Here is an 18,749-nt window from a genome sequence, read left to right on the forward strand (position 1 = left end):
AAAAGGCACTCTCCTCCCCTTTCACTAGTGCTGGCGCTGAAATCAGCTGCTGTGCCCCACAGAGACAGCTTTGCGCCATAGTGTAAAGGGGTCTCCATGAGTCTAGCATGGGGTTTGTACTGGAAGGAGCCTTTCCAGTACAAACTACTTTGCACAGACTCACTTTAACCATTTACCCACTTTGTATGTGTTCTGTATGGTGCAGCACAGATTCAAAGTCGGAAAAGTAAGGAGTTGGCATGAGCAACCTTGGGTGGTTGCACGCACCACCCTTGGCACACCCCGACAGAGCAAAGTAATGCAAAGAAGTCCTATGTGCTGCTTCACATTACTTTACAGTTAATTCCAGTGCTAATAAAAATTGGACAATAAATTGGAGAAAAATGATTTTGCACAAATTTACATCACTTTTGTGACCCAAACACAGCGCAAACCCTTAGTAAATCTCCCCCATTGTCCATGAATGCTTTTAATAACAACTTTAAAAAAATTGCAGTCCATTTTACTTAAAGGAAATACGAATGTGTTAAAAAAAAGTTTTCTTTTTTGGGATTGAGAGTTTTCAGAACTTACCTCAACCAATCCTACTCTTCAGCTATCTTTTTTTTACACTCACAAAGAGGAAGGGGCTCCAAGTGGACCCCTTTCCTTTTGAGATTATAGTAATACCTTCTTTGTGGCTTTGGTAAAATATCAATGTTTTGCAACCTGATTTCAGTCGGAAGACACTGATGCATAAGATACTGATTCAGTATTTGGAAGGAACTCTTACAAAACACTCCTTTCACATACCATATTGTTATCCTTTTGGAATCCCATTTTTGGGGTTTACAGAAGCAAACACTGAATTGGGAGTGCGTGTTGAATTGAAGGTTTTGCCCCTCAGGCCAAAAGAATCGCATTTGGGATACCTGTGTTCTCTTACCATGTGAAACTCTCTACCCCATTCAATGGCACTGCTGTTGATGATAAGCTTCTGGCCTTTCGGGGCATTAGCCTCATAGGTTCCCACTTTCAAAAACCTGCTAGTGTCCTTTGAGATCATCTGCCAGTTGATAAAATCCATCATTGGTGGAGCATCTCCATTTTCATCAAAGAACACCTCTTTCCCAGCTGAGTTCTTTGTCCGGACATTCTTCAAGTAGTGCAGAAGCTGGAAAGAAAAATTGTCTCATCACTGTAACCGTAAGACTAGATAATTTGCATTTACGTTCTTTCAGCAAAATTCACAGCAAGACAATCATCTTTAAAAAACTATATATTTTTGAATAAATGAAGAGTAAATGTGTGATTAATAAAAAACATTACCTATACTAACTATCTTCCTGTGTATTAGTACTGACAATGCTTGTGTTGGGACGGGAATGTCCCCTGAATAGTATATGGCCATGTTCCACTGCACAGAGATCCTCACTGCATGTGAATCTGGTGTTGCAGCTTTTATTTTGACTCTGCCGCCACACTAGTTTACTGCATGCTCAAAGGCCTAGGCCTAGTCCTGTTCCTGAAAATGTGAGGTCCAGGACCTGTCCTGTAAACTTGACGGAGCAACAAGCATACTTAAGGGGGACGTGGCCAAGAGGGTAGCTGTGATGGACTTGTTGTATTGAGCTCCGTCTGAGGCCTGGTAAACTCCTACATTATCCTTCTTAATCCTGCCCATAAGCACCTGGTTCACCATGAGCTACCCCCTGTATGTTTCACCATGACCTGTGTCACTAATGGTAGTAGTTGGAGTGTCAGGACCGGTGAGATGTGACCTGGCAAGCCTGGGAGGCCTGTGAAGACTGGTGTTGGTGGATTGACAGCTAGTGCTCCATCGCCTAGCCAGGACAGTGGCATAGGCTTATAGCCACCATCGACTGGGTGGGGCATACTTTGCCCGAGTACTGCATGACTGGAGAGAGTATGGGAGACAGCCTCCTTGCCCCTGCATGTGCCACACTTGGTGCAATGTCAGTGAATCCTTGCGGTTTGGACCTAGATACAAGTGAGGATCTTGCCAGCTTGAATGAGGAGGGGCTGCCCAAGATATTCTAACAGCTGTGGTGGTGAGCCAGCTCCTCTCAACTGCCTGGGGGTTGCGGTGGTTGCGTGGTACTGGGGATAAAGAACTGGTAGACAATTTGGCCCATTCAGACCTGGGCACTGCTGTCTCCCTGGTGTCGGCACCTCTTGAACCCTGAAGGGACAGCCTGAACCACAAATACAGTGCCCTGCATTGAGGTGACAATGCTATTGAGTCTTCGATATGGACATCTAGCCTACCTCACCTACCTGTTTCAGATGCTAAAATGCTTGTGGACTATCGGGTGCCTGGGAAGCTCACTCAGGCCAGGGCACTGTCTTTGCCAGATGTTGGTGATGTTGAAACCCTGAAGGGGCAGCCTGTTCCATGCAGACAGCATCCTTCACTGTGATGACAACACTATCAAGTATCTAGGGTGGTACCTAGTGTTAACCATACTAATGGACAGAGAGATAGGCCGGTGATTGTGGAATGGGTGACTAGGGTGAGCATTGCACAGCCTGCTGACTTATACACCTTACAAGCCCACCACACACATAACCCACTCTGAATGCTGGTCAAACAGCAAGGTAATCGGACCTCCTTCCCCCCTCCAAGGATATCCTGGAAATGTCAGTGTTGCCACAGGGTTTTGGGTGAGGAATCCATGAATCAACTGGATTACCTTGGAAAGAAACTCAGGGCCATTTGTCATGATCCTGCAAGCAATCCTCGATACCAAGAACTCACTGGAAACAAAGAATGACTCGTTTATGTACAAGGATATGTGCTTCGCACACACCACAGGAAACTAGATGAGCAGGTAGATGATGCAGAATATGCAAAAACCTGGATGTGCCCAACGCTCAAGGACATACAGACCAAACCACAAAATATGAAGGCCGAAATTAAAAACCTTCAGCTACAATCAGAAGATGCTGAACAGCGCTCTAGATAAAATAAGTTCTGACTGGTTGGTCCACTTGAATGCGCAGATGGACCTAACATGCAGCTGTTCCTCGAACACTAATTCATAAACACTGTCCTGGTGGGCAATTTCCCAAATATTTTTTCGTTTCCGGGACCCCTGTGTGAGAGCAGACAGGGTCCCGGGAAGGCCTCCACAACTGGGAGGTGATCCACGCACTGTCATTGCATGACTGCTCAAGTGTAGGGACAGGGACTAAATTTTTAAAATATTCAGAACTACAGGATCATGACAATATGCACAAAATGCTGTTACAGCCTATCTGGATTCCCTGGTGGAGGTCCTGGAACGCTGGAACTCCTATGAAGCGGTCATGCAGCCATTTCGTTCCATGGGATTGAAATATACCCTTCTCTTCTTAGACTGCATGATATCACACTTTTCCAGTCCCTTAGCAGGCCTGTTCCTGGCTGTACACAAAAACCCAATGACGGACAGAGCATCATCATCCATGGAATGCTGGCAGACACAGAGGCCAAGAAAGAAGCAGAGCCATAAACCATGCAGTCTTCCCACAGCCAAACAGACATCAAACACAGGGCACAGGTGGTGGCTGACATCTAAAGCACAGAAAGATCCCCTTCACTTCCCTGCCTTAAATCTAGAGAAGTAGAACAAAGCGGACTATTGTTGACACCCTGATTGGCTGATGACAGCCTGAAGCAAAGACTTTGAAACTTCAGTTCTTCTTGTCCTGGGGCTATGCACATGTGCACTGACCACAGGCAACTTCGAGGAGATGTGCCAGTGGGAACAAGGGAACCAGCTGCTACAATGGGGCTCGCAAATTTGAGGCTGTACACACAGTACATTGAATCCTGCTGTTCATGTTATCAGAATGTTGGTTGCGGTATCACATGTCACACACGTGACACATGCTAAGAAGTCAATGATTAGTGCAAATGGAGGAATTACATGTGGGGTTTTGGAGTTGCAGTTGAAGACCTACAGAGAGAGCAAAATTCATAATTTACTCAAGAGCTACATGGCCTGGGGACGGAAAGGGCAATCTAATTGCATATAGCAGATTGGGGACATACCAGAGCTCTAACTCGCACACAGCCTGCCCACAATAAATGCACTAGGAGCAGTAAGAACAACAGCTGAGTGGTAAATGGAGGGGGCAGATGTATGGCACTTTCCTTCCAATGTTTGCATGGGGGTGCTGGTGTTGAGTTCACTGGGAGACCCACTTGTGATGTACGCATGCATAATGGACCTGGAAGGTAGGTATGCAGTACTAGAGGGACAGTTGAATTGAGATCTGCTTTCTCTTATAGCTATATATGCACTATATAGTAACCAATTGGAATTCCTTGACCAGCTAACCATAGCACTCCCACCCAACCCACAAGTCCCATTTATATGGGGGGGAGAACTTAATTTTGTTCCAGATGTAGTCATAGATAGATCCCCCCCCCCCGCAGTAGCCACAAGCCATTGATTGACACAACATTTCAGTCAATGGCTGCAGAAACAAAGTGTGGAGATTGATGCATCTGACCCATGGAGAGTTCTTGTTCTACTCCAACGTGCATGAAGTCCAAACATGGTTGAATCAATTGTTCTGCGGTGATCCACTGTACTCACAGATTCCAGAAACAGAGTACCATGCATGCACCATTTCAGGCCACTGTCTGTTGAAACTGGCACTTCAGTGGGGTAGAGGCAATGCGTGGATACCGACTTGGAGGATGCATACTGATTAATTACAGGACGCTCCAGTCTGTGAAGCCATAGAAACACACATTACACAGTACTTCAATGTCCACAGGGGTTCGACTAGCGCAATTGATTGGGAGGTCTTCGAATTGGTCATGCGTGGCCACTGCATTAACACCACATGGGACATCAAGAAGACTTTATGCAGAGACCGTTTATACACTAAATGGGACATGCACCAGATTGATATCAAAATTCAAAAAGGCTGAAAAGGCAGAACGGCACTGCGACATTAGATGTGCACACTTTGAATTGAACTGTAGATTGGGGAAACTAGACTACAGAGAGAATATACACCAACAGCACTGGAAGGGGGAATGAGCTGGAAGTAATCTGTCATGTTTTGTGGTTGGTGAAACCATATGAGCCCCAAAAGGGGTCATTAGATCATGTGAGGGCATGATGCTCAACACCCAGGAAAACATAAATGCGGCTCAATTGACTACTAACCTACTCAATATGCAGAAACTGGAAGCCCGGCCGCTGCTGACCACAAGAGTTCCTAGCAAGGATTCCTATACACCAAATAAATCTGCTAAAATGCACCAAATTATAAAAAACCACTACAATTGGAAAAAATCTGCCAGCAATATCTCAAATAGTGAGAAACAAAAGCAAGATACTGATGGATTGCAAATCAAAAATTACACAACATACAGAACACATATCACCCTGAAACGGATCTATGACGTTACAACGCGTTATTTTACAACGCAGACCGTTACAACGCAGTTTTTACAACGCAGGTACCATTACAATGCATGCCATTACAACGCATGTCATTACATAGCAGATACTATTACAATGCATGTCATTACATCGTAAGTATAGGTAAGTATATCTTTTTTTTAAAAATGTAAAAAAGTTAATTTAATTAATTTAAATTAATAAATATAATTTAAAAAATTTTAAAACAGGAATTAATTTAATTTAATTTAATTAAAGTAATTTAATTAATATTAAAATTGTAATTAATTTAATATATTTAATATAATATAATTAATGAAATATAATAAATTTATAAATAGTAAATAATATAATGTAATTTATTACAATAAATATAATTTAAATACAATTAAAATAATACATAATATAATTTAATTTAATATAATTAAAGAAATTTAATTAATTTAAAAATTGTAAATAATATTATTTAATTATAATAAATAAAATAAATAAAAAAGTAATTAATTTAATTTAAGTAATGTAATTCATTTATTTTTTTAATTGTAAATATTGTAATTAATTTGATTAAATTAAATTAAATTAATTTAATTAATTTAATTTATTTTAAGTCGTAATACCCCTGTACCCCAAAAACCAAACCTAGCCCTAAAACCTAAAAATACCCCTGTACCCCAAAAACCAAACACAGCCCTAAAACCTAAAAATACCCCTGTACCCCAAAAACCAAACCCAGCCCTAAAACCTAAAAATACCCCTGTACCCCAAAAACCAAACCCCGCCCTAAAACCTAAAAATACCCCTGTACCCCAAAAACCAAACCCAGCCCTAAAACCTAAAAATACCCCTGTACCCCAAAAACCAAACCCCGCCCTAAAACCTAAAAATACCCCTGTACCCCAAAAACCAAACCCAGCCCTAAAACCTAAAAATACCCCTGTACCCCAAAAACCAAACCTAGCCCTAAAACCTAAAAATACCCCTGTACCCCAAAAACCAAACCCAGCCCTAAAACCTAAAAATACCCCTGTACCCCAAAAACCAAACCCAGCCCTAAAACCTAAAAATACCCCTGTACCCCAAAACCAAACCTAGCCCTAAAACCTAAAAATACCCCTGTACCCCAAAAACCAAACCCAGCCCTAAAACCTAAAAATACCCCTGTACCCCAAAAACCAAACCCAGCCCTAAAACCTAAAAATACCCCTGTACCCCAAAAACCAAACCCAGCCCTAAAACCTAAAAATACCCCTGTACCCCAAAAACCAAACCCAGCCCTAAAACCTAAAAATACCCCAAAATTACTTACATTAATATATTATTATTTTATTTTTAATATTAATTAAATTAATAAAATAATGTAAAATAAAATTAAATAAAAATAATATACTTACCTATACTTACGATGTAATGGCATGCGTTGTAATAGTATCTGCTATGTAATGACATGCGTTGTAATGGCATGCATTGTAATGGTATTTGCGTTGTAAAAGTTGCGATGTAATGGTAGTGCGTTGTAAAAGTTGCGTTGTAACGGTGCAATACCCCCTGAAACTGCTGCAATTGTATGAAGAAGTGCAAGGGGGTAGGCTCTGAAATTCTCTCAGGGAAGCCCTGGTAGTATGCCTCACCAAACAAGGGTGAGATCCCATAGATTTGTGGACGTTCAGAGCTTTAGCCCTTCTCAACCTAGACTAAAATGCTAGCAAATACAATGTTGTCCACCATTGAGATGTTAGTCCAAAGTATCCTAAATGGGTTTATACAGCAATGTAACACCTTTCTAAACATTCACCAATTGCTGGAGCTGACGGGGGCTAACCCTGGTAATAATGACAAATGCCTGGCGGTGTCACTTGATACCAAAAGGCTTTTGACAATCTTGGTTGGTCATACCTCCTGGCAGTCCTCGAGATGAGAGAATTGGAAAGGGCTCGAGGATGCTTACATGGGTATGTTTACTTACCAATTGCACTGTGGTCAGATCTAAGATGGGGTGGATCATTTAAGACCACTGGAAAATAAATAGAGGAACCAGACTAGGATGCCCACTCTCTCCCATCATCTTTGCACAGACCATGCAGCCACATGCCTGCATGTTACGGAAGGGAGTCCCGGACTGGGGGCTATAGCTGTTTCAAAGGTGGCATATAGTGTCTGTGGAATACCCTGATTTTTTGGCGTGATCCCCATGCCTGCCTCCCAACACTGATGGAGATGATAGACAAATTTGGAGGAAAATCAATCCTCAAAATAAAATAGTCTTAAGCCTGCCTATTTTGGTTAAGAAGAATGGAAATAGAGGCTCCACACAAGAATGCCTGAGGCCTCATTTATGAAAAATGACACATCGCTGCGTGAAAACAGCGATAAGTCACTTTTCATTGCGCCCTCCTTGTGACATGCTGGATGTGTCATATTTACAATATGACGCATCATGTCGCAAGGAGTTACAGATACGTCAGTATTTCTGACATATCTGTAGGTGCAAAAATGACACTTTGCTTGAGTGTGTCACAAAAGTGACACAACTTCAGCAATGTGTCAATTAACATTGGCAAGTTCCATTTCAATGTGCCAGCATCAGTCTTATGCCTGCTGTGAGGCAGGCATAAGATATTGACGCATTTGCGTCCTAGAAGTGGCGCAGTGAAATCTCATAGATTTCACTGTGTCACTTCTACGAGGCTTATTTGCGTCAGAACGCCCACCCTGCATACATTATACCTGGTGGAGGTATAATGTGGTGCAGTGGTTTACAAAGTGATGCATCTATCTAGAGACGTCACTTTGTAAATATGATGCAACATGATGCATCTTTTACGCCGCTGGTGAGTCACAAAAAGTGATGCACCGGCGGCACAAAGGTGATGCAATACCTCATTTAGAAGACCCTTTGTTTTTTTCAATCATCTTTGCACTCAACACAGAGCCACTGGAATGCTTGGTATGCATAAAGGCACCTGGCTAGGGGTTCCAACCTCTTGGATGGTGGCACGTAGTGTCTTTGCATGATGCCCTAATTTGTTTGTGGGATGCTAGCACCTCCGTCCCGACACTTATGGAGATGCTAAATACATTTGAGGAAATGTCAGGCCTTAAAATAAACTGGACTAAATCCTGCTTATTTCTGTTAAGTCGGGATTTATTTTAAATACGGTGATACAGAATAGGCTGAAATGGCAATGTCATACTCTTAAATACTTGGGAGTAAATTACCACTACACAGACAGTGATCACCTGGATAATACACCCATCTAAAACGCTGCCCACAGAGTCTCATAAGAGGCAAGTAATGCGTAAATGTTGGCACAAAAATACGCACAATGGTGGGTCACCCCTGATACACCCCCTTACTCCCACTATGGGCACTTCCCTAAATACACAGCATTATGCAGACACATGATATATGACCATGGAATGAGGCATGAGTGCTGCTTGTTGGAGATGTCTACACAGAAAGTATTCAAAGTACATTCTAGAAGATAAATGACACATATTGTAGAGCAGTTGGTCACTTTATAACATATAATGTGATACACCAAGCACCTAATGCAAGCTGGGGTCATGGTAACTCATATCCGTCTACATCAAGATCTCTAAAAACATTCCTGTCCCATAGGGACACAACGATGATTACATTGGCAATATACACTGTCCTGAATACAGAGCAGCATACAAACCATGTAGTTGTTAGGGACCTATGGGTAGCTGATTTGGGAAAAGATCTCTAGGATCCCAAGGTTTCTGTGCACACAAATGTTATCTACACCAGATCTAACTCACCCCATAATGCATTCAAAGCTAGATTGTTGGTGGATTATTGGACTGCTCCAAATGCTGACAAACTTAGGCAGGCTTTTTCATGTGGTATGGGGCTGCGCAGTGATCCACTGTGCATTCGAAGAATTGATGAAGGTCATGTCAGAGGTAGAGGATTACACCCTACCGCCCTCACTGGAGTCATGTTTTTTGGGCTTAATGCCAAGACCCAGAGGGAACAAACAAACTGGGCAGGTTTACAGATCTAGCCTTCGTACTTTTCAAAAGACCAACAGCAATGTCATGAAAGGTCTGTGTAGCCCCCAAAATGAGGTGCTGGGTTTGGTAACTACTAAAATGGGTCAAAACAGAAATAAATGTCATTATACTGAGCCAACTGCGGGGGGAGGAGGGCCAGATCTAGACAATCTGGGATGTGTATTTCATGAAACTTTAAAGCTAAAAATGACAACAGAGTGCCCTTACCAGAAGTACATAAGACTTTGTTATGGTAAGTGCATATACACAATGCAAATGATAGACAGATAAACGGTAGGCTGGATGGCTACCAACCCCATTTTGACACAGAAAGGTACAGCTGTACACAGTACTAGTTGAGTAGACATTCGGCCTGGGCAGTAAATTCCGTTCCGCTTGCAGAATTTGGGTAATTTCGCCTTCCGCGTAGAACGCGGAATTGCCAAAAATTCCGCAATCTATGGCTTTGCGGCATTTTTTGCTTGTTCGTGCTTTCAAAGGACAAGGAACAAGGAATTCTGCATGTTCACGGAACTCTGTGTACGCGTGGAGATTTTTTACAGTTTCACGGAGATTTGCCTAGCGCAAATACGCAAATTCCGCCCACCCCTAGTTGACATGCCTGGTGGCCCTTACACTTTTTAGTGGAACAATAAACACGATAACACCCACAGTGAACCTGACTGCCCGGAGGCCCTGGCACTGCAGGATCTATCTACCTAACGTGACTCAAAATATACTGCTACTTCTGTTGTTCCTACTTGCCTTGAACTGTAACAAGCCCTATCGAAGCAAGATATGTTTCCGCTACTGATGTTTCTCCTATGTGCCTATGTATATGCAAGCAAAAATACGAAGATGATGGATGGAGGGCTGAAATTTTTCAGACACTCGCCCCAAGTCAAAGATCTGGTTTGAAGCCATCATCATGCTTTAGCTCACTTCGCCACCTCAGTTCAGACCAAGCTATATGCAAAACAGTATTGACCCTGTGACTCATGGGAACAGTCCAGCCTGAACTGCCAATCCCGGTCTTCTCTGAACTGGAAACAAGCATCCTGGAACCGGTTTCGGAGTAACATCCCTCATCAGCCAGGCTAGCTTGAATCCAGTGAGCAAGAGACCCACGTCTGGGTATACCCTGCCAACTTATGGCAAACAAAGCAAACACAAGGAGATGATGGATGGAGCTCTGAAACTTTTCAGACACTCACCCCAAGTCACAGATCTGGGTTGAATCCATCATCATTCTTTAGCTCACTTTGGCACCTCAGTTCAGACCCATCTATATGCCAATCAGTCTTGCCCCTGTGCCTCATGGGAAGAGTCCAGCCTGAACTGCCAAGCCAGATCTTTTGTGAACCGGAAACAAGCATCCTTGGTGAGCAAAAGTATGATAGATATAACCCAGATCCCTTGACTGGAGGTGAATGTTTTGATGTATTCTGCATTCCATCCATCAATTGTGCCTTTTGCATTCTTGCCCTAAGCTCGCCAAGTAATTTATTTTTGATTACTTTATTAGTTGTTAATTTATATTAATCAAGTGATTAAAAATTAATTATGGAAATTATTTTATTAATTTTAGGTGTGGGTTGTGGGGTTTATAGGGGTTAAGGGTGGGAAGTAAATTATGTTTGAATAATTAATAATTGGTTGTTAATTTATATTAACTAATTAATAGATAATTAATTAGGGTAATTGTGTGTTTTTTTAGGTGTGGTTTGTTTGGTTTATGGGTTAAAGGGTGGGAAAAAATTTATTTTTAATTAATTAATAATTGGTTCTTAATTATTATTAATTAATAGATAGAAAGTAAATTACAGAATTTGTGTAATTAATTTTAGGTGCGGTTTGTGGGGTGTTTTGGGGTAAAGGTGGGATGTTATTGTGGTTAATTAATTATTAATCATTTGTTCATTTATTTTAACTAATTAACTGATAATTATTTATGGTAATTGTGTTATTTTTGTAGGTGGGATTGTGGGGTTTATGGGGTAAAGGATGGGAACTAATTTATGTTTAATTAATTAATAATTAGCTGTTAAACAATATTAATTAAATAATTATTTGAAAATAATTAAATATGGAATTTCTGTAATTAATGTAATGTTTAGGTTGTGGGGTTTATAGGGGTAAAGGGTAGAAAGTAAGTATTGTTTAATTAATTAAAAATTAGTTGATCATTAATAATAATTAATATATATTTAACTAGCTTACCCGTCACGTGTTGTTGCGATCTCAGAAGAAAGGAAATTTAAGGAAACTAGTTATGATAACATTCAATTTACATTGTGTCATTTTTATTGAAACTTCTTCATTTTAATATGGAAAACATTTTAAAGTGTTCTTTTAATTCTGTTTATTTATTCGAGTGCTTATGGATACCCGGTATTTTATGTTTTTCCGTCTGGTGCGTACACGAATAAATCAGAAGGTTTTCTAACAGGTGAGCTGGCCACATACAGTTGTCCATGTGAGAAGCACGGATTCTCCAAATCTAGTCCACACACTTGCAGCGATTGTCCTTGTGCTTTGTTGATGGTCATTGCAAAAGCGATTCGCACCGAAAACGGTAAACGTTCAGTATTGGAAAGATTATGAGGGCCCTGGGGGGCCGGGGGGGCCGATATTTACCAAATTATTCTTTTTTCTTTGCCAGAAACCTACTCGGGAGTGTACCCAACAACCTTTAACAATTTTTTTTATTTTTATTTTTTGCCAGAAACCTTCGCGGGAGTGTACTCAACAACTTCCCATAGTTTCATGGCGATCAGATGAATGGTGTAGTAATGCATAAAGGACAAACTTACATACTTTCGTTTTTTTATATATGGATTAGGGTATTTGTTTATATGCTTTTTCTGTGTGTTTTTTTATTGTTCTAGGGGTACAGTGTGGGGAGTAAATAAATGTCACTTACTTTATACCTAGTTGTTAAGTACTTTTAGTTTTTTTAATTAAAAATAAATTTTAATTGTATAGTTAATTTTTTTACAATTAAATTTTAGCTGTGGGTTGTGGGGATTTTAGGGGTAAAGTGTGGGAAGTTAAATAATGGTATGTCATTTAATTTGTTTTTTAATTAATAATATTTATTTAATTGGTAATTGATTATGTTAGTTGAGGAAGTACATTTTTTTTATTTTTTTTATCCTCATTTGCCAACTCGCTACCCAGTTTACTATCTGTTCCACCTGCTGGGTTTTTTGTATCTCATACGCTAGTGTATCAAGGGAGAGACATCGGGTTCACCTCCACAGAGTCCGGCCAGCATATTTTCCAAGCCCTTGATGCCATTTGACCCATCTGGTGTGCCCATCTGATCCTCATTCCAGGAGCCTGTGTGTCAACCCAAATACTAGCGAGATAGGCGTGGGGCTTAATCATAGGATTGATGTTGCTTTGTTCAATAAACAATTCAAAATTTCCACATACCAATCACCCAAATTTAGATATTGGTTGTGCATTGTGTGGTGTTACAGGGTGGGATATAAAAAGGTAAATGTGTGTAATAAGTAATGTTTTTGTTTCTAAATATTATTGAATACAAAATATTAACTCGTTTGGAAATATAATATTTGTACGTATTTATTATATGTATTTAACATTATAATATGTTTTTTGATTTAATATTAAATATATTTGTATTTGAATTTGTAACATATTTATATATTTTTAATGTATTTGGTCTTTTAAATATGTATATTGTTGTTAATATTTTGTTTGTTTTTAATTATGAACTGACTGAAGTGAGAATATTGGAATGAGAATAGTAATTTTTATCCCTCCGCTGTCCAATACTTTCCCTACTGTTGCACTCACTTGAGTGGGAATAGTAATTTTTACCCCTCCGCTATTCAACATTTTCCCTACTGTTGCACTCATTGGAGTAGAAATAGTAATTTTAACCCCTCAACACTCCAAAATTTTTCCTACTGTTGCACTCACTGGAGTTTAAATAGTAATAAATAAATAATAAATATTTAGGTAATCCCTAAAGTAGCCTGTTTGATATAACACAATTTCTGCAAGATCGATGGGTTGATGCCATGTATCTTAGTTAATACAGCCATATGGTACTACCTCATTCTATGCCAAGAGCCTTCTCTGTCATTCCTCTGAAGCTAAAAATATAATTTTCTGACTTTTACTTGCTCTTATATTGAGTAGTCACTATGTCAGATTGTTATCCGTGACTTTCCTAAGACTTCTACTGAGCATGTCCCCATGCCAGACCTCTCACAATTTGCTTATTTGTTATGCATTATTGGTGCTGATTTGAATATAACTAATTAATTTACCATCTGAAATTATTCTTAATTTTTAAATTAACCTTTATGGTTTTGGCTGTGTGGTTTTGGCTGTGAAGTTTGTCCTGCAATGTTTTTTTATGCACTAAGGGTCCCATCCTTAAGAACTCACATGTCCCTGATCCTCTTACTCAGCCTTTTGAATTTATTGGTACAAAGCACAAACAGAATGTGACAATGTATTTGTGTTTTTTTCCGACATGATTTGGAGTGAAAACTGCATTGTATTGTAATGTTTTGCGCAAAATGCTGAAGTTGCTTGAAATTTGCTTTTGAGAAAAAAAAGTTAATGTAATGTATTGTGCTTTTGTGACTTTTTTGATATTTATATACTGAGGATTTTTGGATATATGCAAAGGTTTAAAGATTTATGGAAATTCAAGATCTCAAGATAATATATGAAGATTGTATGCTGAAAAGGCATGTGGCGTCCCGTCAGGTTATACATTAAATCCCTATAAAGACCTTAATAGTCTAGCTGTGTTTGACTTAATCTGGATAGTATTCTCTATTTGTTTATTTCTACTATTGATTATTTCTTTTGAGCATAAGAATTAATGCTAAATATGAGGTACCACTGGTCAAGAGCTTATTTTGGTGTGATTGAAAGTACTTAAGATATTCTTCCCTTTCTGTGGTATGTTTGATTTCCCATCCTATATCCTAGTGGCCAGAAAAAAAGTTTATTTATTTGGGTTTATGTATTGCATTTTCAATCTAATTTTTAATTTGTGATGTGATGGGTTGTATAAGTATTGCGGGGAATTGGTCCTCCTGCAAGCAAAATGCTTCTGGACCATGGTTTACATGTTTGTGGTATAAAGAATAAAATATATTTACTGCGGGCAATAAAAAGTTAAATTTTTTTGCACATAGTACACCTAAAGTAGAAAATATTGAGCATTAGATGAGTGCTGTGTTTGAAATTAAGCCATTGCCTAGACCTCCGCAGTTCTCAATGCTGTGAATTAACGGGACTAATGGGCTGACACCCCCGCGCCGCACGGCCACCAGCTGCTGCGTGTGCCCCTTGCCTGCCCTCTGCCTCGCTGCTGCCTCGTTTTGCCGATTGCCGGCGGGCGCCGCTGCGGTTGTTTTTGCCCTTGTTTTGTCTAACATTTGTGCCTGTTTTATATAACTTTGGTTTTTTCCTTGTTTTCCTTGTTTTGTTGAGAATTTGTGCCCGTTCTGTTTAATTTTTATTTCCCCCGTGTTGTGGTTTCCTTCCTTGTTGTCCGCCTACCTCGCCGCCCTCCGCCCTCCCTTCCCGCCACCGCCGCTTTTCCCCGCCCCTTTTTCTATTCTGTACCCTCCCCGCTCCCGCCTCCCAGCTGCTCCGCCCACCCGCGCACTTCGCCTTAAATGGCGACCGTGCGAACGCGCAGCGGTCACGCGCAGCGGGCGCGCCGATTGTGCGCCGAAGGCGCGCCAAAGGTAAGCCCGTCTACGCCCGTCCGCGCCTGGACCGCGCCCAGTGCCAGGACCCCTGGCCCACGAAGACCCCGACCGACCCGCCTGACGTACTCCGCCGCCACCCTCACCGCTCTCAACACCGGCCGACTCCCAGAATGCCATCAAGCCTCTCCACGACGTACCCACGGACCCTTCAGCTGCCACGCCTGCAAGTTCACCTGCATCCGGACCTGCCTCGCACCAGCACCCACCAAGCCGAACACCAGCAGCACCCACCTCAAGTGCATCCTGCTCAACACCCGATCCGTCCACAGACATGCCATCGAACTCTGGAACCTCCTCGACACCACAGCTCCAGACGTTGCCTTCCTCACGGAGACCTGGATGAACGCCTCTTCAGCTCCCGACATCGCCATCGCCATCCCAGAGGGCTACAAGATCGTCCGGAGGGACCGAAACGCCAACCAGATGGGAGGAGGCATCGCCATCATCCACAGGAGCACCATCCGTCTCACGACCAGCACCGACAACTCCCTGACCACCGCCGAACACCTGCATTTCCATATCCACACCAACCCGAACACCACCCTCAGAGGCACCCTGATCTACCGACCCCCTGGACCACGCACACAATTCAGCGAGGACATCGCCGACTTCGTCAGCCCACATGCCCTCCCCTCCGCTGACTACATCCTCCTGGGAGACCTCAACTTCCATCTGGAGAACAACAACGACCGCAACACCAGCACCCTGCTCAACAACCTCGCCAACCTGGGACTCAAGCAACTGGTGTCCACCCCCACCCACCTCGCCGGACACACACTCGACGCTGTCTTCTCATCCAGCAAGGACATCGACTTCAGCCACGCCACAGAGCTTCAATGGACGGACCACAGCTGCGTCCACTTCACCTTCAAGAAAACAACGACCCACCACCACCAGCAACAGGCCGCCCGCAGAAGCTGGAACAAGATCACAGCAGACCAGCTCGCCACCTCCCTGAGCCAGCACCCTCCTGCCAGCTCAGCGAACCCCAGCCAGGCCGCCGACAACCTCACGAAGTGGATCAGCAACTGCGCGGACGAACTCGCTCCACTGAGGACCCTGCCCAGCAGACCCGGCAGCAAGAAAGCCCCATGGTTCACCGACGAACTCAAGAGCTCCAAGAAGAACTGCAGAGCCCTCGAGAAAGTCTGGAGAAGGGAACCGACACCGGACAACAGGACCTCCTTCAAACTTGCCACCCGGAAACACCACCAGCTGATCCGCGCCGCCAAGAAAACAGCATTCAAGGACCGGTTGGACAACAACGCACACAACTGCAAGGAACTCTTCAACATCGTCAAAGAGCTTTCCAACCCCAGCGCAGGAAACAACGACATCACCCCATCGCAAGACCTCTGCAACTCCCTGGCTTCATACTTCCACAACAAGATCGCGGACATACACAACAGCTTCAACAACCAACCAACGCACACCATGACCGAACAACCACCCCCCACCACCACCCTCCACGCCTGGACCCCGATCAGCACCGAAGACACCATCCGCACGATGAACTCCATCCACTCCGGATCACCGACCGACCCCTGCCCTCACCACGTCTTCAACAAGGCCGACGCTGTCATCGCACCCCACCTGCGAGACATCATCAACACATCCTTCGACACCACCATCTTCCCCGAGAGCTGGAAACACACCGAACTCAGCGCTCTACTCAAGAAACCAACAGCGGACCCCACCGACCTCAAGAATTACCGCCCCATCTCGCTCCTCCCGTTTCCAGCCAAAGTCATCGAGAAGACCGTCAACAAGCAGATGGCCGCCTTCCTCGAGACGAACGGATCCCTCGACCCCTCACAGTCCGGCTTCCGAGCCAACCACAGCACCGAGACCGCCCTCATCGCCGCCACCGATGACATCCGAGCCCTGATGGACAACGGAGAAACAGCGGCCCTCATCCTCCTAGACCTCTCCGCGGCATTCGACACGGTTTGCCACCGCACCCTAGTACGGCGCCTCAGCAACGTCGGAATCCAGGACAAGGCGCTGGAATGGATCATCTCCTTCCTCGACGGGAGAACACAGAGAGTCCGCCTACCACCGTACAAGTCAGAGGCCACCAAAGTCATCTGCGGCGTCCCCCAAGGATCATCTCTGAGCCCCACCCTCTTCAACGTCTACATGAGCCCCCTCGCGGCCATCGTACGCAAACACAACCTCAGCATAATCTCCTACGCCGACGACACCCAGCTGATCCTCTCCCTGACCAACGACCCCGCCGCCGCCAGAGCCAACCTGCACGAAGGGATGAAAGAGGTAGCCGAGTGGATGACGACCAGCCGCCTGAAACTGAACTCGGACAAGACGGAGGTCCTCATCCTGGGCTCCTCTCCCTCCGCCTGGGACGACTCCTGGTGGCCTCCCGCCCTGGGCACCGCACCCAAACCGACAGACCATGCACGCAACCTGGGCTTCATCCTGGACTCCTCCCTCTCCATGACCAGGCAAGTCAACAACGTCTCCTCGGCATGCTTCAACATCCTACGCATGCTACGGAAGATCTTCTGGTGGATCCCCACCGAGACCAGGAAGACCGTCACCCAGGCCCTCGTCACCAGCCGACTGGACTACGGCAACGCCCTCTACGCCGGTACCACCGCCAAGCTCCAGAAGAGACTCCAGCGGATCCAGAACGCCTCAGCCAGACTCATCCTCGACATCCCACGAACCAGCCACATCTCCGGACATCTGAGAGACCTTCACTGGCTCCCCGTCAACAAAAGAATCACCTTCCGCCTCCTCACCCACGCACACAAAGCCCTACACGACCAAGGCCCGAGCTACCTCAACAGCCGAGTCAACTTCTACGCTCCCAAACGCCACCTCCAATCAGCCAACCACGCCCTCGCCGCCGTCCCCCGCATCCGAAGAGCGACTACAGGAGGAAGGTCCTTCTCCTACCTGGCCGCCAAGACCTGGAACTCCCTCCCGACCGACCTGCGCCTGACCCAAGACCACCTCTCCTTCAGGAAGAAGCTGAAGACCTGGCTGTTCGAGCAGTAGCGGCTCCCCCCCCCCAGCGCCTTGAGACCCTACGGGTATGTAGCGCGCTTTATAAGTGTCACTGATTGATTGATTGATTGATTAGGATGGTGGGCAGAAAAGCATCCTGACTGCCGTGGTAGAGGAAAAGTACTGTCAGCATGTAACGCGGCAAAACTGGCTGCCAGATTATGATGCACTGCCTGAAACTTCCTACCGTGGCTGTCGGATTCCAGGATTCACCGTCAAAAAAGCTGAAAACCCATCCGCGGCGGTCGGATTTTCTGCGGAAAGACCATTTTCCCAGCGGTCAGGAACACATGGAGCTATCCGCAGTATTGCCAACTCCATCCCTTTATGGCCGTATTCTACGCTGCGGTGTGATGGACTGTTTGAGGCATCGTGATTGGACCAGCGGTCGTAACTGCATTCCGCACAGCGGTACCTCTCTATTGGCTCCGTCTGCTACCGGTGCGGTCAGAGATTTTTGGCAGAACCCGAAACACCACAGCAGACGGGAAATGGGCTATCTATGCCCATCATAACCCAGCAGACG

General features: G+C 44.0%; 2 protein-coding genes across 2 annotated transcripts in view; both read right to left on the reverse strand.

The window, feature by feature from the left end:
* The window catches only part of LOC147703546 (vomeronasal type-2 receptor 26-like), a 97,219-nt gene extending 96,174 nt beyond the window's left edge, over positions 1-1,045 (reverse strand). The window contains exon 1 of the mRNA XM_086929510.1: positions 926-1,045. Within this exon, the coding sequence (XP_086785636.1) occupies positions 926-1,045 (120 nt within the window). The remainder of the gene's footprint in view (positions 1-925) is intronic.
* A 46-nt stretch (positions 1,046-1,091) lies between these two features.
* The window catches only part of LOC147703547 (vomeronasal type-2 receptor 1-like), a 32,876-nt gene continuing 15,218 nt past the window's right edge, over positions 1,092-18,749 (reverse strand). The window contains exon 3 of the mRNA XM_086929511.1: positions 1,092-1,153. Within this exon, the coding sequence (XP_086785637.1) occupies positions 1,092-1,153 (62 nt within the window). The remainder of the gene's footprint in view (positions 1,154-18,749) is intronic.

The sequence above is a fragment of the Lissotriton vulgaris genome, chromosome 7 (genome assembly GCF_964263255.1).
Source record: "Lissotriton vulgaris chromosome 7, aLisVul1.2, whole genome shotgun sequence".
In the NCBI taxonomy this organism is placed as follows: domain Eukaryota; kingdom Metazoa; phylum Chordata; class Amphibia; order Caudata; family Salamandridae; genus Lissotriton; species Lissotriton vulgaris.